Source organism: Lepisosteus platostomus, chromosome 27 (genome assembly GCF_059453375.1).
Source record: "Lepisosteus platostomus isolate fLepPlt1 chromosome 27, fLepPlt1.hap1, whole genome shotgun sequence".
In the NCBI taxonomy this organism is placed as follows: Eukaryota; Metazoa; Chordata; class Actinopteri; order Semionotiformes; family Lepisosteidae; genus Lepisosteus; species Lepisosteus platostomus.
Window position 1 is genome coordinate 9360173 of NC_142637.1, and position 21760 is coordinate 9381932.

Below are 21760 nucleotides of genomic sequence, written 5' to 3' on the forward strand. Positions count from 1 at the left end.
CAGGAGCCCAGTCAGCGCGGTCACTCTCTGTGGGCTGGTGCCTCCAGCTCTCTCAGCTCTATGGATCCCCAGTTCCTGGTGAGCCTCATGAAGCGCTTCTGCCCGTGTCTCGGCGTGCTTGCGGTACGTACCTCCACTCGGCGTGCCGCGGACAGGGACTGGAGATGGGGGGGGGGGGTAGCCAAGGGCCAGGAATGCCAGGAGAGTCAGAGGAGACACAGGAAATCATCTCTCAATCATCCATACAATGGATGCATGGATGGACACTCTGGGATCAGGGACCAGGCTGCTTGCAGACTGGTGAAACAGAGCATCCCAGTGCAGGCAGTCACAGCCCAGATGCATAGTCCAGGACAAGAAAAGATTCATGATCAGGGAGAAACTAGCAGACAAAGCCAACAGTGAATCTGGGAGTCGTGATCGAATTACAGTCAAAGTTCAAAGCCAGAGGTGGAAGTCCAAAACGGACAGTAAACCCAAGCCGAGGGGGTGATCAAGGAAACGATCGAGCACAAAGCAGGGGTCAGAGCTCAAGCAAAGGGAACAAACGCAAAAACAACGATCAAGGGGCTCAGTGTCCAAACTCAACGGCAGAGTCCCGAGCTGTGTCGGGTCTGAGTACGTATTCAGAGCAGCACCTGGAACGGTTCTGGTTGTGAACCGACTCCAGGTGCTCCAAGTCTCCAGGTGACTGGTTTTCTGCGGCAGCCGGAGAAGGGACAGAGGTAGATCGTGACGTCACCAGCCACCACGCCACTGCTGTCTCGCCCCGCCGTCCAGCAGCCGGGACAAGCATGACGGTTGCCACCTTCTGATGGGTGTCTGACCCAGCTGCCTGCCACTGGTTTGCTCCCTGTCGCCCACAGAGTCAGGACTGGGGCAAGAGCGATGAGCGCCTGCTGCAGGCGGTGGAGCAGAACGACCCCGAGAGAGTCGCCGCCCTGCTGGTGAAGAAGGGGCTCTGCGCCTCCAAGCTGGACCCCGAAGGAAAATCGGCGTGAGTGACCGTCGCCCGCTCAGCACAGCCCACCACCCAGACACCCAGGGATCGTGGGCTTGTGCTCTGACAGCGGGGGGGTTGTCTCTCTCGTTCGGGGGCTGCAGGTTTCACGTGAGTGCTGCACGCGGCCGTGTGGACTGCCTCGAGGTCATCCTGACACACGGAGTGGACGCCAACTCTGTTGACGGCACAGGTACAGCGTTCCCCCGACACAGCCGCCCGGCCGGGCAGAGACGCACGGGAGACAGGCCAGCAACAGTGAAGGACAGGAGCAGTGTCACAGGACCTGGCCAGCTTGACTAAGGGGCGGTTTTTCTCTCCCTGCCCCTCTCTCTGCCTCTGATCGCCCTCGTCCAACCCTCCCCTCCCCTCCGCTGCGCCTCTGGGAACCGGACTCTTCTTTCTGTCTACGGTCCCCCCCTTCTCTGCCCCCCTCCCCCCCCCCCCCCCCCCCCCCGCAGGCTTCAACGCACTGCACCTCGCTGCCAGGAATGGGCACCCCGAGTGTGTGAAGAGACTGCTGCAGGTGAGCCAGGGCGGGGCTGAGGTCATCCTGCTGCGCTGTGGAGAGGGGGGCTGCAGTATCTGAGCTCTGCCTAGATGTATTACTGCTGTAAATGGGGAGGGAGTAGAGCTGTGGACAGTGCCCTTGTGCCAGCAGAGTCCTGACTGGACAGTGCCCTTGTGCCAGTAGAGTCCTGACTGGACAGTGCCCTTATGCCAGCAGAGTCCTGACTGGACAGTGCCCTTGTACCAGTAGAGTCCTGACTGGACAGTGCCCTTGTACCAGTAGAGTCCTGACTGGACAGTGCCCTTGTGTCATTCAAAGCAATGCTTTCTGCTAACCAGTCGACCCTCAGAGAGCCAGAGAGGATGGGCTCGTTTGCCTTAATTCTACAGTAGTTCAATAAAAAAGGAGATTTAATTTTAGTGACTCTTTCAGTTTTTGGCTGTTTTAAACCTGGAATCTGTTTTCTGCCTGAGCCTCACTGCCTGTGTCCCCCGGCTGCAGGAGCGCGTGCCGGTGGACTCCACAGACGCTCACGGCAGGACCGCGCTCCACCACGCCGGTGAGACCCGAAACCTGCACTGCCCTCCGTAAACCCCCCCAGTGTAACCCCGATTCCAGCCAAGCACCTGGAATCCCCCCCCGTGTAGCACAGCACAGTGTGGTGCACCCTAATACCCCTCCATTGGTTTCAGTTAGACACCAGCCCAAGAAACAGTTCAATAAACCCTTGCTCCATTTTCCAGAGCCTATCCCAGCATGCAACGGGCACAGGGCGGGAAGTTCAGTGAACCCTTTCCTTCAGGGCTGTGTGACTGACCCTTTCTCTCTCTCTCCTTCTTCACTCTTCTCTCTCTCTCTGGGCAGCGGTCAGCGGGTGTCTGGCATGCACGCAGACTCTGTGGGACTTCAAGGCTTCTCTGGACGCTCAGGATGGGGTGAGTGTACCCAGCTGCAGGGATGGGGGAGGTGTGCCAGTGGACACGCTGACCGGGGGCTGCGGCCTGCTTCTCCTTCAGGACGGTTCCACCCCCTTGATTCTGGCGGCCCAGATGAGCCGGGTCGAGCTGTGCGCCTTTCTGGTGGACCGGGGAGCTTCAGTCAACCTGCAAGACAGCCAGGGGAGGTACGGGCGGCTCCCGGTGCTCTGCGGTTGTGCAGCCTTGTCCCAGCGCAGAGGCGGTGTGGAGCAGCGTCTCGCAGTATTGTGACGGTGCTGTGTTGTGACACGGTTGTGTAGCGCTGCGCAGCGCGGTGTTGTGTACACTCGCGCCGTGACCAGGCCGCGCGTTGTGCCGTTGCGCAGGACGGCCCTGATGCTGGCCTGCGAGAGCGACAGTCTGGAGACGGCGCAGCTGTTGCTCCGGGCCGGAGCGGACCCCCGCCTGGCCGACGCCCTGGGCCGCACCGCCGCTCACTACAGCGTCGCCACGGGCAACCAGCGCGTCCTGCGGCTGCTGCAGCGTTCCTCCGGAGACGCAGGGGGCGGCGGTGAGTCACACTGAGGCACCTCTCTCTGTGTGCGTGAGAGCGGCCGCGCAGTGCAGGGGGTTAATGTTTCTCGCTGTCTGTGTCTCTCCCCATGCACCCCGCAGCCACGGAGTCGGGCTCCAGCGAGGAGGTAAACCCGGTCGGTTCGGTTCGGTCCATTCCCATTCAGAAACCACAGTCCCGTGACAGTTACCATTGTACATGAGCGCAGTGCAGCGCAGCACAGTGAGATCATGGTAAAAGCAGGGTAGAGAGGCTGATGTGGGACCTGCAGAAGCAAAGTGAAGGGTGAGCATGCTGGAACCGTACTGCAGCACTGCTCAGCAAACCCTCAGGCTAGGCCCGATCGGCCCGCTGGGAAGCCTGGGATACGCTCCGCTGGCCGACACGCTTCGGAGCATCGGCTCCTCCCGGCCCTCTCGGGACCGGCCGGTGGAGCAGTCACTCGCGCGGCTCGCGAGCCCCTTTCTGCGCTGCTGTGCTATCTCTGATCCGCAAGGGCTGTGCTGGTGTTCGTGCCCGTGCAGAGCCCCGCAGTCCACAGTCAGCGCTCATCAGTAGCTGTCTACCCACCTCCTTGGAGGACAGGCAGAGAGAACTGAGCAAGGGAACAGCAGGGCTGGGAAACCACGGGCTCCTGACTGACACCTCTGTGTTGCTGTTCCTCCTGTCGCTGATGCTCGTCCTGTCTGTCCGTCCCTCTGCCTGTGACCCCAGCAGCCCCCGGCCCCCCCACCCCTGCCTGCAGGGGGCCGGGGAACAGGGCCCCGCAAGAGGAAAGCCCCCCCGCCACCTGGTACCCCACCCTCGCCACAGGTACGAGACAGAGGTTGAGTTTGGGGGGCATCTTTATAATGCCGAAATGTATAAAAGAATCCATTATCTACACGTTCTCACACATTAGGGCTGGTGCACATATCTATTTTCATGTAGATTTCACATCCCGGGAGTTCATATGGCTTGTGTATATACTGTAAATGAGTTTAAGATGTTTTCATCTCAATTAATTAATTTAATACTTTGATTAAAGTATTGATTGATTGATGACTTAATTATAGCTAACCAGATTTAATGCAAGCTACTCAGTTGATACTTGGGTCGAAAGGATGTCAGTCGTTCTGTCCTGATCTCTCCTTATCTTGTGACTCAGGGCCCCAGCCCCTCCCCAGAGCCGCCCAGCCCCCCAACACCTCCTGCCCTGTCTCCAGAAACACAGCGCCGCCCGGAGCCCAGCATGGTGAGTTACAGGCTCTGCAGCCTGGTTCCTGGCAGCTCAGCTGTGTCAGAAAGGTGAGAGTTTGAGTTTGAGTCTGTTAGTCTCATGGTCTCGGACTCGAATGTAGTACTAATATCCCATTACCATGCTAATTTGTGTAAATGGGGGATATACTGTATAAAGTTCACATCCCTGCGCAGGTCGAGGATGAAGAGGTGTTCGAGGAGATCCGGAGACTGCGGCTGGAGAGAGGACGTCTCCTACAGAAGATCAAGAACCTGGAGCAGCAGCAGCACAGCGCCCACACAGCTCTGGAGGAGGTACTACATCCAGACATGCACTGCCCACACACTGGCACCGTAACATAACATAACATCACTTTATTGGCCACATACAATTTCTTGCATGAGGAATTCGTCTTTTCGCATACCCCAGCTTGCATTCCCTGTTCAGATACGCACACACTGCCGACACACTGGCAATGCTCACATACACAAACACACTGGCACTGGTGAGATACACACACATTGCAACACACCAGCGCTGCTCAGACACACACACACACACACACACACACACACACACACACACACACACACACACACACACACACACACACACACACACACGGCCACTATGGGACAGCAGGAACCCGTCTGTCTCCCGTTCTCAGCTGTGTGTCCTGCGGGAGAGCCTGGAGGAGGCCGAGAGGGAGAGGGAGCAGCTCCGCACGGAGCTCAGGGATCTGCGGGGGGCGCATGTGATAGAGGGAGCCCCCAGCGACTCCGAGGCCACAGATGACAGCGAAGAGCCACTGGACTTCCCAGGTGAGCCCAGAAGAAGCCCCCTCAACAAATAGGGAGAGAAAGAGACTGGGCCAGATTGTTCACAGGTCAGGCTCTGGCTCCAGTTTTCCAGTTGTAAAGCACATGCTGACCAGAGGCTTTTGAGAAGGTCTGAGCTTATTACAGACAAAATACACAGAGGAACACAGCCCAATTGGATTACCTGATTCTGTTTGATTCTTATTCATGCTGTGTTAACATTTGTCTGGTAGTCACTATCAGCCTCCCTTCATTGATTACTGTCAGCGCTCAATCACTTGATTCCAGTTTGGCTGAAAGATCCCACCTTTATTCTCGTAATATGCAAGCAGCCCAGGGAAGATAGTTTTCCCTTCATTCTTTCAGAATGTTAATCTGAGACTCCCTGGGGACAGTTTTTAATGACTGGTCACTCTCTAACGTTAGAGGCGTTTGTGGTTTTGGAAATGTGTTTGAGTTGATGCATCCGAAAATCCCTTAAGAGTGACCCTCCCTCTCACCTTGGTGTCTCTCTCTGTATCTCCAGGAGCAGAGCGGCTGCTGTCCAGGCAGTCCCGCAGCTTGGATCCGGAATCTGTTTCAAGCCAGGGGAACCCCAATTCCATTTCAGCTTCACAGATCCTTGGGGACCCCGACTCTCTTGCTGCCCTGCAGAGACAAGTGGAGGAGCTGACAGTGCAGAATGCAGACCTGTTGCTTAAAGTGCAGGTACAGTGTAACAGGCACGCTGACACACAGGCCTCACACAGCAAGACACAGAGCCCCTACTGGCAGGGCAACATCCTTAAGCCTTGAGAGAAGGACGCAGCGAAACAGGGAAACTGTGCCGTGCCAGGCAGGGAGGAATGAGTCTACTGCAGGGGACTGGGGCAGCAATATTTACATTCAGCAAGATATTATCCACCAGATCCCTTCTCTGTCTCGGAAGGCTGCAGCACTGGGGCTCCTACCAGTCATTCTGCCATGGTGCGCTGCCCGGGTATAAATAGAAAGCTGTCAGGAGAGGCGTTCACCACAAAGTGGGTCAGGTGCCTAACAGAGAGGCGCAGCTCGGAGAAGCTTAAATAGGACAGGGAGTGAGGCAGCCCGCATTGTCGGGGACAGCGCGGAGCTCCGAGCGCCCGGATCGGAGAGGCATCCTGGGGCGCTGGGGCTGCCTCGATCCGGACGTGCAGGGAGACTCGAGGGCAGCCCCTGGCTGCACAGTGGGGGGTACAGATGAGCCGGTAACGTTCACCGCACTCCCATCTCGCATCGTACCGCTGTCCTTCTCCTCTCTCTTGCCATTTCATTGCAGGGTCAGTTCACCAAGCTCATTCTGCATGCCTGGAGCTCATGACCTCTCTCTCTGTCCTGTGTCCGTCTCTCTCTCTCCACTGGGGACGCTGTCGGTCAGCGACCAACACACTGCTGTACGCCAGTCACCCATTGCTTTACCAGAAAGTCTCTGGACTACGTTAGACCGTTATCGCTTCCCTATACCTCGCCAGCATCTAAAACCGCAACATGCTGTCTGACCCCAGATGTTGGAGACGTACGAGAAGGACGACACGGAGATGGAGAGCTCCGCGGGCGAGGACTTCATCCCTGCCATCCTGTACGACTCCCTGAAGAAGGAGTTCGATGAGCTGCAGGAGCGCTACTCCCAGGCCCAGGCTGAGGCTGAGGCCTGCGGGGAGGCCGGCGAGGCAGAAAGGCAAGGCTCCGAGGCTCGGATCCAACAGCTTGAGGCAGAGCTGGAGGAGAGCAAGAGGAGGCAGAGGGAGCAGGGCGAGACGGAGGGCGAGGCTGCCGGGGAGCTGAGGGAGGGGCTGCAGAGGCTGGAGGCGAGGCATGCAGAGACTCTGTTGGAGCTGCAGGAGCTGAGGGAGCAGGTGAGGCTGGGGGTGTACTCTGTGGAGGTGGCGGACGAGGCTGCCCCCTCCCCACAGAGTCAGGACTCTGAGGCTCGGAGCCAGGAGGGACAGGTGGAGGAAGTGAGGCAGCTCAGAGACAAGGTGAAGGACCTGGAGGCAGCCCTAGCAGATAGAGAAGCAGAGAAGGAGGAAGGGGAGCCGGAGGCAGTAAGGCAGCTTCAGGAGAGGGTGAGGCAGCTGGAGGCAGACCTGGCAGAGAGGCAGAGCAGTGGGGAGGCGGTGAGAGACCAAGAGGGGGACGCAGCGGGGAGGCGAGGCGAGGAGAGCCTGCAGGGGGCGCCGGAGGGCTCCGTGTCCCTGGAGGAGTTTGAGGAGATGCGGCTGAGCCTGGCCATCCAGCTGGAGGAGATCACGCGGGAGAGGTCGGAGGCGGCACTGAGGCTGAACGAGGCGCTGCTGGAGCTGGAGAGGCTGCGCCCCCCCGCTGCCGGAGAGGAGGAGGAGGAGGAAGACCAGTCCGAGGGGTCAGAGCCCTCTTCTGCCCCAGGTAAGGGCTTCTCTGCCTGCCTCCCTCTCTCTCACACGAGCATCAGTCTGATTCTTGTGTTTCTGAGGTTAGCGGCGTGGCGGCTGCTACAATAATGTACTAGCAACGAAAAGTCCTGTAGTGGTCCTTAAACCTTCTTGCTTTATGTTCTTAAGTGTGCTTAGAAATAGGAGGCTGGTAGAGAACAATCCTCTCCAGTTTTTCTGTGTTTTTTTTATTGTCACTCTGCCTCTTGCCTCTGAGATTCATATTAGAATGATTGATTCTGGATCGGCTAATGGTTAGAGAAGCTTCAGCCAGATGCAGCTAAGCCTGTGATGATGTCATTTTAGACCAATCAGAGCGCACGACCCACGAGTCAGGGGGAGGGGCCCTGGAGGCCCTGAGGGCGGAGCTTGAGGAGGCGCGGCGGGAGGCGGCAGCGGCCCGCGATCAGCTGCGTGCAGAGCAGGAGGAGCGGGCCCAGCTGACCGCCAGGCTGCAGGAGTCAGTGCCCTTGTCTGAGCACCAGGTGGCGCTGTCTGCCCTCAAGGACCAGCTGGCCCAGGCTCATCATGAGCTCCAGGAGGACAAGGCCCGGCAGGGGCAGGCCCAGCAGGAGAGCTCCAGGCTGCAGGCCGAGCTCCAGGCCCTCAGGAACGACTCTGTGTCCCGGGAGGAGCATGAGAAAGTGAAGGTGAGGGAGGGCAGGGAGCCATCTGCTGGGCACTGGACAACGCAGGACACAGACTCCAAAGCGTCTCACTCTCTGCCCTTCTCCCTTGTGTTAGGAGTCTCTGCAGCGCTCCCTGCAGGAGAGCGAGAAGACGGCCCAGTCGGCGCTCCTCTCCCTGTCCGCGCGCGAGGCGGAGCTGGGCGCGCTCCGGGCGGCGGTGGAGGGCAGCGTGTCGCGGGAGGAGCACGAGGCCCAGCGGCGCACCCTGCAGGTGGAGGTCAACACGCTCACGGCCAAGCTGAACGACCTGGCGCGCAAACACGAGAAGACCTGCACCGAGGTCAGAGGCTGGAGGGGCGCGCCCCTGCTCCCGACGCACAGCGGTCTGATCCGCTGCAGGTTTTACCCAGCTGCCCTAAATTTCAATTGTGCTGCCTCTTTAATTATGAAAGTAGCATATCCACACATGTGGTATTGAATATAGATGCATTCCTGCTTCATCGTTTTGTGCCAAACCTGGAAAGCATCAGGCTGCTGTGTGATGAGAGCGTGATTCCTTTCCTATAACGCCTCGCCCTCCTGATGCTGGGCCTGATCTGTCCATGCCTGTGCCCAGGTGTTCCAGGTGCAGAGGGAGGCCCTGTTCAACAAGAGCGAGCGGCAGGCGGCGGAGGCCCAGCTGGCCGCGGCGCAGCAGCAGCTGTCTGACCTGCAGGCGCAGTCGGGGAGGCTGCAGGAGCTGCGCACCAGCATCGAGGACGCCCAGGGCCTGGTCAAGGAGAAGGACCGCAAGGTAGCGCGGCGGACGTGGGCAGTCAGACGATCGACGGGAGAGTCCGTGAAAATGAGCCTTTATAAGCCGGTGACTCTGTGGTCAGATTACAGAGCTGTCCAAGGAGGTGTTCCGCCTGAAGGAGGCGCTAGGGAGCCTGACCCCGCCGCTGTCCTCCGCTCCTCCTGTGGCCCCCAGCACACAGGGCCAGCAAGGGGCCTTGCAGAGCCGTGTAGCCGCGCTGCAGAAACAGCTCCAGGTGAGTGAGGAGCCCAGGTGAGTGAGGACAGACGCCCAGCTGAGGGGTGACAGTGTGTCTCACTGAGCCTCCCTTTGTCTGATCTTTTGCGCGTCCCTCTGGCAGCCCGTCTTCTGCTGGACTCTGCAGACCGCAGTGCATGCGTCTCTCCCTGCCTCTGTGAGTGTGTCTGGCTCAGCCTGGCCTGTGTCTGTGTGTCCGCAGGACTGGGACCGGAAGCACCGGGCGGTGGTGGCGGTGTATCGCGCTCACCTGCTGTCTGCAGTCCAGGTGGGTCCTGCTGCCTGGCAGTCTGTGGGCATTGCAGCTTGCGAGTGTGTGTCGCAGCACCGCCGTGCCTGCGAGGGCGTGACAATGTGTGTACCGTGACCCCCAGGGCCGGATGGATGAGGAGGTGCAGGCCGTGCTGCTGCAGATCCTGAGGATGACCCAGCTCCAGGAGCAGAGCCGCTAGCCCGAGCACGCCCCGGCACCCGCCTGGTCCCTGAGCAGCCTGGCGGCCAGGCAGGAAAAGTCGAGACTTTCCACGAACAGGAACCCTCCGCTCCGTCACAGGAAACTGTGGAAAGGACTCCACCTGGGGCTGGTTCCCTCCTGGCACAAAATTCCAGGAAACCATAAATATCCTGTGAATCTGGGAACAGAGAGGGTGGGAAGGAGCATTGCGTGCAGGAGCGCCGAGCTATTCCCACCCACTCAGACTCTCAGACCCGACCCTGCTGCGCCATCCTCCGCTCTGAGGCCCAGCGCAGAAACTCTTCATGCGTTAACGCAATAAATCTGTAAAACGTATTTTGATTTGCAGTTGAGTTTCTTCAGTGTGGATCACAATGAACGGCCCAGAACCCTATTCTCACTCGTGTGCTGGTCAGCTGCTGTGCTGCTGGTTTTAGCTTCCTGGACAGGGGGGTGGGTGGGTGTGTGTGTGTGTGTGAGGGGGGGTTACATATGATATTTTTCAGCACTTTCAGAAGCCACATCCCTCTGCTTGCTCCGCTCCCTTCTCCGGTCTGCGGAGCTTCCTTACTCTAGTGCAGTAAACAGCCTTGTTTCAGTACCGTGTCCCTCTGTCTGCTCCCTGCGCTGAAGCTCCACCGACAGCAGCGGCAGTCGGTCAGTCTAGAGGACGCTACACACTCAGGTAGGCTAGCTTTCCGACATCTGCATGTACCTGCTAGCAGAGAGATCTCAGGGGCTCCTGCTGTGTCCTATTAAATTATTAAATAAAAAATACTGAACTTAAAACGGATTAATACATAAGTTTGTGCTTTTATTTCTGCATCACTCTGTTATTGTCCTGAAAAACACCCGGGTGTTTACATTGTAATGATTATAATACGCCTGAAGCCCTTGTTTTGGACACCGTTGATCAAGAACACAGTTGCTAAAGGAGACTTGTGACTGACAGGCCCAGAACTGACCGTCTCTACAGCGAGTCGGCAGGATGCGCAGTCAGAGCAGCTCCTGCGTCTGCGCACATGCAGTTCTTCTCGGCGCAGCACTCTTCCTCGGGGCAGCCTCGCAGTCTGCGCATGGTAAGGCTGAGCCTCCTCTTGCAGTGTGTGTGTCTTTGTGTGCATGCTGCTATTTTCTCCAGTTAATCCTCTACCTGTCTTTCATGCTCTGTCCCCTTTCTGCCTCAGTGCTACGTGCAGTAGTGAGCTTGCTGGCTTCAAGCCCTGCAGGAGGAGAGGTGCAATAGAAGATTAATGGGAAGGATCTCGGCTCAGGCGATGTCTTCCCCTTCACTAACACCAGCAACTACACCTGCTGTGTCACTCCCTCACAGCGGCCACACCGTGTGTCTGTCTGCTCTGTGTGTCTCTGCTCATTTCTGTGTCCTCCTGCTCCTCTGTGAGGGCTGGCCTGTCTGTCTTTCTGTTCCTGTAGACTGGACTGTCTCTGACGCCTCTGTCTCCACCTAGACTCTCTTCCCCAGCTTGACGTGCAATGCTGGTCCCCCAGCTACCCACAGAGGGTGCTGTGCACCTGGAAAGTACAGCCTGAGCCCGATCTGCCCACATCCTACACTGCCACCTACAGGTACGGAAACAAAACTGTCCTCTACTACTACAGAGATTGTGCATTGTTTTCATTTCAGCACTATGGTCTACGCACAGCTGAAATCTTTTAAGAACGTTTTACCCTCACCTCTCCCGTTTTGAGACACGCGTACTGTCTCACTCTGTCTGCAGGAAGGGTCTGTTGGGAGTTCAGATCCCCTGTGAGGTCAACCCAGAGCGTCCGAGATCGTGTGTGATGGGGAACCTGGAGATGTTCTCTGTCGAGCCGTATTTCGTCAACGTCACCGCCACCAACGCGCTCGGGAGCACCACCCGGCTGCTGCCTTTCATACTGGAGAAAATCGGTCAGGGCAGAGGGTGGGGTCGATCCCACCTTGCTTTCCATTCTCAGCAGGGGGTGGGGCTAGGGTCAGTGAGCCAGCGAGGGACGCCGTGGGGCTCGTGACAGGAGGGTGTGGCTGCGCCTGTACTACAGCGTGACGGGCTCACCACACTGCTGTCTCACCACACCGCTGTCTCTCCACACCGCTGTCTCACCACACCGCTGTCTCTCCACACCGCTGTCACTCCACACCGCTGTCTCTCCACACCGCTGTCTCACCACACCGCTGTCTCTCCACACCGCTGTCTCACCACACCGCTGTCTCACCACACCGCTGTCTCACCACACTGCTGTCTCTCCACACCGCTGTCTCACCACACCGCTGTCTCTCCACACTGCTGTCTCACCACACTGCTGTCTCTCCACGCTGCTGTTTCTCCACGCCGCTGTCTCTCCACGCCGCTGTCTCACCACGCCGCTGTCTCTCCACACCGCTGTCTCACCACACCGCTGTCTCACCACACCGCTGTCTTTCCACACCGCTGTCTCTCCACACTGCTGTCTCACCACACTGCTGTCTCACCACACCGCTGTCTCACCACACCGCTGTCTCTCCACACTGCTGTCTCACCACACTGCTGTCTCTCCACACTGCTGTCTCACCATACTGCTGTCTCACCACACCGCTGTCTCACCACACTGCTGTCTCTCCACACCGCTGAGACCTGATGTCTGGGGTCTGTTGCAGCTGAAGGAGGGTGGTGAGGCTGGCCGAGCAGAGCTGCCCTGGACTGTGCCTCTCCTGCGCTCTCCTGCTCTCGCAGAGCTGTCTATCGCCTGAGTTGCACAGTCAGAGGCGGCAGGGGGGGGGCATGGCGGAGGGGCTGGGGCTTCTGTTTTACTCCATTGCTCAGTAAATTCTGACCGACCCCAGAACGATCCCAGTCCTTTGGATAGGGATTCCCGGGATCCGGGGGGGGGTGCTTCTCTTGCGACTGCAATGGCTGTTTTGTGGAAAATGTTTCCTCCCGTTCTCCTGTCTCCCAGTCAAGCCTGATCCTCCTGTGGACATCAAGGTGACTCTGCGCTCCAGCAGGAGGCTGACCGTGGAGTGGGCTCCGCCGCCCAGCTGGACCGACCCCACCCTCTTCCAGCTGAAGTACCAAGTGCAGTACAGTGATGGGGGGGTGCGAGCGCCACGCACAGTGAGCACGCCACACGCAAAGACACACCGCAGGGCACACGCCACACGCAAAGACACTCCACGTCTGCACACTGCAGGGCACATGCCACACGCAAAGACACTCGACACCTGCACACAGTGAGCACGCCACACGCAAAGACACACCGCAGGGCACACGCCACACGCAAAGACACTCGACACCTGCACACAGTGAGCACGCCACACGCAAAGACACTCCACGTCTGCACACCGCAGGGCACATGCCACACACAAAGACACTCGACACCTGCACACAGTGAGCAAGCTGCAGGGCACACGCAACACGCAAAGACACTCCACACCAGCGAACTGCATGATGCACAGTGGCCGACTATTCACACACCCTGCTCACACTGTACAAGTTCAATCAGAGAATTCACTTTCTCCCTCCTCCCTGTCCTCTGTCCTTTCCCTGTCTTTCTTGTGCTTCAGCTGGGTCCGTTCGAGTCGACCAAGGTGGTCCTGAGGGGCCTGCGTCCGCACAGCCAGTACTCCATCAGGGTGTTGGCTCAGGACATCCTGGACCACGGAGAGCCCAGTGACTGGAGCCCGGCCATCACTGCCTTCACAACCTGAGACGCTGCCCAACAGCGCCCCGATGCCACCTCATTAGCACCCCCATACTGCCCTACGTGAGATGCTGATAGTGACTGAGCTTGCTGCTACCTTCCTGCTCCATAAGGACAGAGCAGAGTGCCGCAGGGTGTGGCGCAGCCTGGCATTGCTCTGGACACACTGCGTGCCCTCCAGCCTGGGACACGTCCTGTCACACACACCTGCTCACACACACTGACCCAGACACATCTCGACACACACCTGCTCACACACACTGACCCAGACACATCTCGACACACACCTGCTCACACACACTGACCCAGACACATCTCGACACACACCTGCTCACACACACTGACCCAGACACATCTCGACACACACCTGCTCACACACACTGACCCAGACACATCTCGACACACACACCTGCTCACACACACTGACCCAGACACATCTCGACACACACACCTGCCCTCACACACACTGACCCAGACACATCTCGACACACACCTGCTCACACACACTGACCCAGACACATCTCGACACACACCTGCTCACACACACTGACCCAGACACATCTCGACACACACACCTGCTCACACACACTGACCCAGACACATCTCGACACACACACCTGCCCTCACACACACTGACCCAGACACATCTCGACACACACCTGCTCACACACACTGACCCAGACACATCTCGACACACACCTGCTCACACACACTGACACAGACACATCTCGACACACACACCTGCTCACACACACTGACACAGACACATCTCTACACGCACACACTGACCCAGACACATCTCGACACACACCTGCTCACACACACTGACCCAGACACATCTTGACACACACACACTGACCCAGACACATCTCGACACACACACCTGCTCACACACACTGACCCAGACACATCTTGACACACACACCTGCTCACACACACTGACCCAGACACATCTCGACACACACACCTGCTCACACACACTGACACAGACACATCTTGACACGCACACACTGACCCAGACACATCTCGACACACACACCTGCTCACACACACTGACCCAGACACATCTCGACACACACACCTGCTCACACACACTGACCCAGACACATCTCGACACACACACCTGCTCACACACACTGACACAGACACATCTCGACACACACCTGCTCACACACACTGACCCAGACACATCTCGACACACACCTGCTCACACACACTGACCCAGACACATCTCGACATACACACACTGACCCAGACACATCTCGACACACACACCTGCTCATACACACTGACCCAGACACATCTTGACACACACATCTGCTCACACACACTGACCCAGACACATCTCGACACACACACCTGCTCACACACACTGACACAGACACATCTCGACACGCACACACTGACCCAGACACATCTCGACACACACACCTGCTCACACACACTGACCCAGACACATCTCGACACACACACCTGCTCACACACACTGACCCAGACACATCTCGACACACACCTGCTCACACACACTGACACAGACACATCTCGACACGCACACACTGACCCAGACACATCTTGACACACACACCTGCTCACACACACTGACCCAGACACATCTCGACACACACACCTGCTCACACACACTGACACAGACACATCTCGACACGCACACACTGACCCAGACACATCTCGACACACACACTGACCCAGACACATCTTGACACACACACCTGCTCACACACACTGACCCAGACACATCTCGACACACACCTGCTCACACACACTGACCCAGACACATCTCGACACACACCTGCTCACACACACTGACCCAGACACATCTCGACACACACACCTGCTCACACACACTGACCCAGACACATCTCGACGCACACACTGACCCAGACACATCTCGACACACACACCTACTCAAGCACACACTGACCCAGCCTGGGACACGTCCAGACGCGCACACACACACACACACACACACACACACACACACACACACACACACACACACACACTGCTCTCACACACTGGCCCAGTCTGGGACACGTCCAGACGCGCACACACACACACACACACACACACACACACACACACACACACACACACACACACACACACACACACCTGCTCTCACACACTGGCCCAGTCTGGGACATGTGCCTCCTGTCTGCAATGCTGTCTGCTTCTTGCTTGCCTTCGTATGCGCTAATCTGTACATGTAGGCGACTTGAATCATCATAAACTGTTTATACATGCAAAACTAATAAAGGAAAAATACCACGTGATTGTTGATGTGTTTATTCTACATGGTGGTGCAATCAGGCACATTTAGAGCTGAGAGCTGGTGTGTGGGGGAGCGGACTGGCGCATCATCCAGGTGGGCCTGGAGGGGATCCCCATTACCTGTAAAAACTCTGAGTGGAGTGTCCAGAAAAGTGCTTTATAAGTGTAAGGAATTATTATTATATGGGATATAAATATATAGGGTTATGGCTGAAAAGCTGTTCTCTCGAATTGACTACTGTAATGCTCTGGGGTATCTAGATCTACATTGAACAAACAGTATGTCCAAACTTCAGCAGCCTGGATCCTGACCAGGTCTAGTGCAAGTGATCACATTACTCCCATCCTGGAGTCCTTGCACTGGCTTCCTGTCAAATTCCATGTGGACTTTAAAATCCTCAAGCTCACCTACAAGGCTCTGCATGGCTTGGCACCTCAGTACCTGTCAGACCTTTTATCGCCCTACTCCCCACCTCGCAACCTCCGCTCTTCTAATTCTGGTCTCCTTACTGTCCCCCAAGCCCATCTACACTCTAGGGCTGACGGGCCCTTCTCCTGTTATGCCCCCAAGCTCTGGGACTCTCCACAAGGATATCGGAGAGTCACCTCCTCTGAACTCCTTTGAATCCAGACTCATAACCTTCTTCTTTAGAAGAGCCTTTACTTAACTGGTTCTTGATTATTTTAATTCATGTATGTCTTCAATTCAATTCAAGATGCTTTATTAGCATGACCGATGAGTACAACCAGTGTTGCCAAAACAAATAAAAATAAAATTAACATGAAGCAAAACAAAAAATAAAAATAAAATAAAATCTACAGACATATTACAGACATTTACAACAAAGTCTTCATCTTAAAGGCCTATGTCTTCATCGTCTCATTCGAAAGTTTCCGGCTCGGTCACAGAAGTCCACGCCCACTTTCCTGTGGGCGAATTACAGACCGCAGTTGGGGGGCTCAAAGCCCACCTCTTCTGGTTAACCAATCATATCCCTCTTTGCTTTTGTTCACCATGGAAACAGCCACATACCAATCAGAAGACTTAAAATTTTAACTCGCGTCGTCGATGACCAATTACCTCGCGAAAATGGGGCGGGAGTTAGCGTAACCTGGAAGTTAGTGCATGAGTGCCCCGGAAGTAAATGTTTGTGGGTCACTGGGGGATGTGGTGTGGTTTTTAAAGATTTTGTGGCGTTTGTGTATTGTAGTTACAGTTAAGGACATACATTTGCAAGAACCATGTCGGAAAGAAAGGTTTTAAATGTGAGTATTCAAAGCCGTGTTTGTAGTTAGTTGTTTTCGAAAACGACAGGTCAGAGTTAGACTGTTTTAAAGAGAGAAATGCTGTGAAATTACTTTTACATTACTTTAAAAATAGAAATAATGTTTTTGTACTAGTACAGCTAACACTACTGTCATATTTTAGGTTTAAGGGCGGTGGGGAAATGATAAAATATTTTTAAGGTCTCATCGTACGTATGCCTCTCCGTCATGTCGTATATTAAATCCGGAGGCCGTGTGGCGGGTGGCGATGCGGGCTGTCGGAAGACCTACTGGCCAAACTCATGCTGTTTTGTGGTTATTTCGATGTATGACCCATCGTGGCCATGCGGATCTCTTCGGTATCATCACGATTCTTCCTGCCTTGTGACGAAGGTAACCCTGTCCCTTGTCTCTTCTCTCCAGAAATACTACCCCCCGGATTTCGACCCGTCCAAGATCCCCAAGCTCAAGCTCCCCAAAGACCGTCAGTATGTGGTGCGACTGATGGCGCCCTTCAACATGAGGTGGGAGTCCCTCCGGCCCCCCTGAGCTGGGGGAGCTGCTACTGTCACGCCGACGGGCTGTAGCACAAAGCCTGAAGTCTCACCGACAGTGTCACACTGCAGCTGAATCTCTTCTCTCCCCTCCTTCCCTCCCCTGTCCCTCGCTGTCTCTCTGTCCTTCCCCTTCTGACTGTCGCTCTTGATTCAGATTCAACCAGCTTTATTGGCATGACTGATGAATTACAGTGGTGCCAAAGCATATACAGTCAACACCACATCTACAGTCATCTACAGAACTAACGCATCATAGGACATTGACATACCCTGTTGACATACCCGCTCACCCTGCGGTCCATGTGGGTCCTAATGTCCCAGTATAGTGAGGGAGACACTGTACTGTAAACAGGCGCCGTCCTTCGGATGAGACGTAAAACCAAGGTCCTGACTCTCTGTGGTCATTAAAAATCCCAGGGCGTTTCTCGAAACGAGTAGGGGTGTAACCCCGGCGTCCTGGCCAAATTTCCCCCTGGCCCTTACCAATCATGGCCTCCTAATAATCCCCATCTCTGAACTGGCTTCATTACTCTGCTCTCCTCCCCACTGAGAGCTGGTGTGTGGGGAGCGTTCTGGCGCACTATGGCTGCCGTCGCATCACCCAGGTGGGGCTGCACATTGGTGGTGGTGGAGGGGATCCCCATTACCTGTAAAGCGCTTTGAGTGGAGTGTCCAGAAAAGCGCTATATAAGTGTAAGCAATTATTAATTAATTAATTATTATTATTATACAACAGACAACACATGTAAATGTCTCCTCTCCTGTGCTGCCAGGTGTAAGACGTGTGGGGAGTACATCTACAAGGGGAAGAAGTTCAATGCACGGAAGGAGACGGTGCAGAACGAGCAGTACATGGGACTGCCGATCTTCCGCTTCTACATCAAGTGCACCCGCTGCCTGGCTGAGATCACCTTCAAGGCAAGAATCCCAGCAGCCCCTGGGCCCTGCGCTCTGCCGCGGTCGCTGTCTCCCAGCAGCCCCTGGGCCCTGCGCTCTGCCTTGGTCGCTGTCTCCCAGCAGCCCCTGGGCCCTGCGCTCTGCCTTGGTCGCTGTCTCCCAGCAGCCCCTGGGCCCTGCGCTCTGCCGCGGTCGCTGTCTCCCAGCAGCCCCTGGGCCCTGCGCTCTGCCGCGGTCGCTGTCTCCCAGCAGCCCCTGGGCCCTGCGCTCTGCCTCGGTTGCTGTCTCTTCCCCTTCTCCACCATCTCTCTCTTCTCACCTCGTACTCATTCCATCTACAAGGGGAAGAAGTTGTCGTCTGTTGTACTCTGTCTGACTTTTCCCAGTTCTCTCTCGTTTCCCTATCCTGCATTTCTGTTTCCCTCAGTCTTGTGTGTGTCTGTATAAAAACATACAGAGCACAGACCCCAGACTCCCATTGCGGAGCAGAGGAATCCATTTTGGCATTTTTATGCTACTGTCTCGTTAATGTACATGTTTGCTAGAACAATATTGATGTTACTAATGTGTGGTCCTCTCACACCACAGACGGACCCGGAGAACACGGACTATGCCATGGAGCACGGAGCAACACGCAACTTCCAGGCGGAGAAGCTGATCGAGGAAGAGGAGAAGAAGCTGCAGCGAGAGAGAGAGGAGGAAGAGCTCAACAACCCCATGAAGGTGAGAGGAGAGCAGACGTAGCTGGGGAGACTTGTGCCCTGGGGAGATATTTTCAGTGGGGACCTGTGAAGTAACGCCACTGTGTTTTAGTAGACTGACCAGAGCTGGTGTCTGGGTGTACAGGTATTTCTCCACAGACCCACTCTGCACGCAGAGTGAACCTACAGAGCGCAGCTGCTTCAATAGTGGAGACTAACGAGACTCATTAACCCCTCAGGTCCTGGAGAACCGGACCCGGGACTCCAAGCTGGAGATGGAGGTTCTGGAGAACCTGCAGGAGCTGAAGGAGCTGAACCAGCGCCAGGCCCGAGTAGACTTTGAGGGGCTGCTCAGCCTGCACCGCGAGTGGGAGGAGAGGGAGAAGGAGAGAGCAAAGGAGGAGGACGAGAGGGAGACCAGGTGGGGAGAGAGGGGGAGAGAGGAGGCTGGGTGGGGAGAGATGGAGGTCTGCCCTGATGTCAGCAGCCATGTCACCCTGCAGCTCCCAGCTGGCCGCCCACTGGAGCCCAGCAGGTGTGAGCCTGGCCAGTACCTGGAGGGGAGACTCCTGGGAAAGCTAAGGCCGCTGCTGGAAGAGGTGTTAGTGGGACCAGCAGGGGGCGCTCACCCTGCACTCTGTGTGTGTCCTAATGCTCCAGTATAGTGAGGGGGGCACTGTACTGTAAAAAGATGCCGTCTTTCAGATGAGATGTAAAACCAAGGTCCTGACTCTCTGTGGTCATTAAGAATCCCAGGGCGTCTCCCGAAAAGAGTAGGGGTGTTACCATGGTGTCCTGACCAAATTTCCCCCTGGCCTTTACCCATCATGGCCTCCTAATAATCCCCATCTCTGAACTGGCTTCATCACTCTGCTCTCCTCCCCATTGAGAGCTGGTGTGTGGGGAGCGGACTGGTGGGTGTGGAGGGGATCCCCATTACCTGTAAAGGGCTCTAAGTGGAGTGTCCAGAACAGCGCTATATAGGTGTGAGGAATTATTATTCTTGAGTCCTTACAGTGCTGTTTTCTGTTTCTGTCTCTTCTTTCTCCTCCTCCTGCCCTTCCTGCCCCTGCTGGCCGTGGCAGGGAGATGCTGGAGCAGGCCCTGGTGAAGAGGCTGAGGGATTCGGACTCGGATTCGGACTCGGACAGAGAGAGGGAGGGGGCTCCCAGCTCCAGCACGGACAGACCCACAGACATCCTGACCTCGGACAGCCAGACTCCCAGCCAGGTGAGAGAGCGCAGGCGGCCTGTCTGGTCTCTCCGGTCTCGGTCGTCCTGGTCCCGTTTGTACACCTGAAACCGTCTGTCTCCATCTGCCCGCAGTCCTCGGCCTCGGAACCGAAGCGCCCCCGCGTGGAGAGCTGGGAGCGCAGCGTGGGCTCGCTGAGGGGGGGCGCGCTGGGCGCTCTGGTGGTTCGGAAGAAACCATCCCCCCCCGTGACACAGACGGCCCAGACAGACCAGCCAGGTAAGAGGGAGCATCACCCAGCACAGCTGCCATCCGGCATTTCCAAACAACACCAGTAAAGTGCTGCAGTTCCTCACGGAATCCTATTTAAAACTTTTAAGAGAGAAGCATGTCTTGTGGCCTTTTTGACTGTTTCGCATCAAGGTGGGTATGACACCGTTAGTTGTACAGGAACTACAGTCAGACTCCTGGTCAGACGTTCACAGTGACAGTCCCAGGCCTCGTGCCAGACTGGACAGCTCTGCAAGCGCAGTGTCATTCCCATCTTTGGATTCTCTGCTCATCCTAGGTCAGGGCTGCTGCGTCTGTTCAGCGGAGACCAGTATGGGCTGGGCTGCAGTAGGGTAAATGCACCACAAGGGGGCAGTGCAGGCTTGTTTGATGATCCTGGCGTAACAGTGTGCCTTGACATTATTATATATTATTATAATTAAGGCTCCACGGCCAAAACGTTGTGTTCTCTTTCTTCTTTTTTTCAGCATGGAATAAACCTCTTACTTGTTCCTTTGCAGCCTACGCATGCTGACGCAGCTCCCCACCTAATTATATATTATTCTTCTCTTCCCTGTGCTATGCTGAAGAAGAGACTTAAATTGAGCGTGAAGACTTTTGAACAATTATACATACCTTATAAGTACATAACTAGTCAAATGCCAAACAAAACTAGAAATGTATAAGTGTCTGTCGACTCTTCTGTCTCTCTTGTTTTTTCGGCAGCCAAGCAGGGCACAGAGGAAACGAGAGGGATCCGAGTCAGTGCAGTCTAAGCCAGCTCTCATTGTTCTCTTTCAGGATTGGCTACTCTGAAGGATGCTCCGCCCCCCATCCCCGGCCCTGCCCCTGCCCAGCCAATCGCCGCAAAGAATGGGTCGTCTCTCAGCCTCCTCGGGGCGTATTCCGACAGTGAGGACAGCGAATGAAAGAGCAGCGTGTTGGACGAAGGGTCATTTTTTATTCAGCTCTGATGTATGTACAGTTAGGACCTTGAGAGCTCCGGCTTTCAGAATGCATCAGGCTGACACCACTGTAAAGGATGAGTAAAGTTAATCAGGCGGTTTTCCCCAGGTGTCTTTATGTATAAAAGTCTACATTTTGGCATTGGTTGTGCTCTTTTTACTTCAGACCTGCGTGAAAACTGCCCCCTTGAAGAAAGTCATGATCGCTTTGTGAGAACGGAGGGTAGAGACTTTGGTAGAATTTTGGAAAGTCTGAAACCGATCTCTGCGCAGAGCGACATTTCTCCCTGCTCAACTATAAAGCCTTTTTTGCTTTCAAAGAGTTTGCTTCTTAGCTTTCCTGTTCTGTGTCGGAGTGT

The 21760-nt window shown here is 55.8% G+C and overlaps 3 protein-coding genes across 5 annotated transcripts; all 3 read left to right on the forward strand.

Moving 5' to 3' along the window:
* ankrd24 (ankyrin repeat domain 24) lies at positions 1–9920 on the forward strand. The gene is made up of 22 exons (XM_088621700.1): positions 1–123; positions 867–997; positions 1105–1193; positions 1462–1526; positions 2013–2070; positions 2376–2446; positions 2528–2634; positions 2815–2999; positions 3104–3196; positions 3340–3455; positions 3717–3815; positions 4150–4236; positions 4416–4535; positions 4889–5042; positions 5566–5747; positions 6563–7442; positions 7775–8118; positions 8213–8437; positions 8714–8890; positions 8976–9128; positions 9333–9398; positions 9505–9920. Exons 1-22 carry the CDS (start codon positions 61–63, stop codon positions 9580–9582), a joined length of 3543 nt encoding a protein of 1180 aa, XP_088477826.1. The 5' UTR covers positions 1–60; the 3' UTR covers positions 9583–9920.
* Positions 9921–10061: 141 nt separating this feature from the next.
* ebi3 (Epstein-Barr virus induced 3) lies at positions 10062–15554 on the forward strand. Of its 3 annotated transcripts, none has more exons than XM_088622567.1 (6): positions 10062–10269; positions 10561–10663; positions 11054–11171; positions 11324–11496; positions 12522–12679; positions 13129–15554. In XM_088622567.1, the coding sequence occupies exons 2-6, from the start codon at positions 10573–10575 to the stop codon at positions 13270–13272; spliced, it is 684 nt and encodes a 227-aa protein (XP_088478693.1). In that variant the 5' UTR covers positions 10062–10269; positions 10561–10572; the 3' UTR covers positions 13273–15554. The 3 variants fall into 3 exon arrangements, with proteins under 3 accessions (XP_088478693.1, XP_088478692.1, XP_088478691.1); XM_088622566.1 differs by having other exon boundaries at positions 10063–10269; positions 10476–10663; XM_088622565.1 differs by having other exon boundaries at positions 10065–10269; positions 10537–10663.
* Positions 15555–16663: 1109 nt separating this feature from the next.
* yju2 (YJU2 splicing factor homolog) lies at positions 16664–21721 on the forward strand. Its single transcript, XM_088621696.1, has 8 exons — positions 16664–16820; positions 17244–17344; positions 18151–18295; positions 18863–18997; positions 19215–19396; positions 20061–20205; positions 20301–20445; positions 21238–21721. The coding sequence occupies exons 1-8, from the start codon at positions 16797–16799 to the stop codon at positions 21363–21365; spliced, it is 1005 nt and encodes a 334-aa protein (XP_088477822.1). The 5' UTR covers positions 16664–16796; the 3' UTR covers positions 21366–21721.
* Positions 21722–21760: the final 39 nt, after the last annotated feature.

What these genes read in the sequence shown, in the direction of transcription:
- ebi3 (XM_088622567.1), top strand. Translation starts at nt 10,573, where the DNA reads ATGCGCAGTCAGAGCAGCTCCTGCGTCTGCGCACATGCAGTTCTTCTC. An exon ending in TCCTACACTGCCACCTACAG is followed by an intron (nt 11,172 to 11,323) that starts GTACGGAAACAA and finishes CTCTGTCTGCAG; the next exon opens with GAAGGGTCTGTTGGGAGTTC. An exon ending in TTTCATACTGGAGAAAATCG is followed by an intron (nt 11,497 to 12,521) that starts GTCAGGGCAGAG and finishes CCTGTCTCCCAG; the next exon opens with TCAAGCCTGATCCTCCTGTG.
- ankrd24 (XM_088621700.1), top strand. Translation starts at nt 61, where the DNA reads ATGGATCCCCAGTTCCTGGTGAGCCTCATGAAGCGCTTCTGCCCGTGT. An exon ending in CGTGTCTCGGCGTGCTTGCG is followed by an intron (nt 124 to 866) that starts GTACGTACCTCC and finishes TGTCGCCCACAG; the next exon opens with AGTCAGGACTGGGGCAAGAG. An exon ending in GTGTGAAGAGACTGCTGCAG is followed by an intron (nt 1,527 to 2,012) that starts GTGAGCCAGGGC and finishes CCCCGGCTGCAG; the next exon opens with GAGCGCGTGCCGGTGGACTC.
- yju2 (XM_088621696.1), top strand. Translation starts at nt 16,797, where the DNA reads ATGTCGGAAAGAAAGGTTTTAAAT. An exon ending in AGCTCAACAACCCCATGAAG is followed by an intron (nt 18,998 to 19,214) that starts GTGAGAGGAGAG and finishes TTAACCCCTCAG; the next exon opens with GTCCTGGAGAACCGGACCCG. An exon ending in GAGGACGAGAGGGAGACCAG is followed by an intron (nt 19,397 to 20,060) that starts GTGGGGAGAGAG and finishes TGGCCGTGGCAG; the next exon opens with GGAGATGCTGGAGCAGGCCC.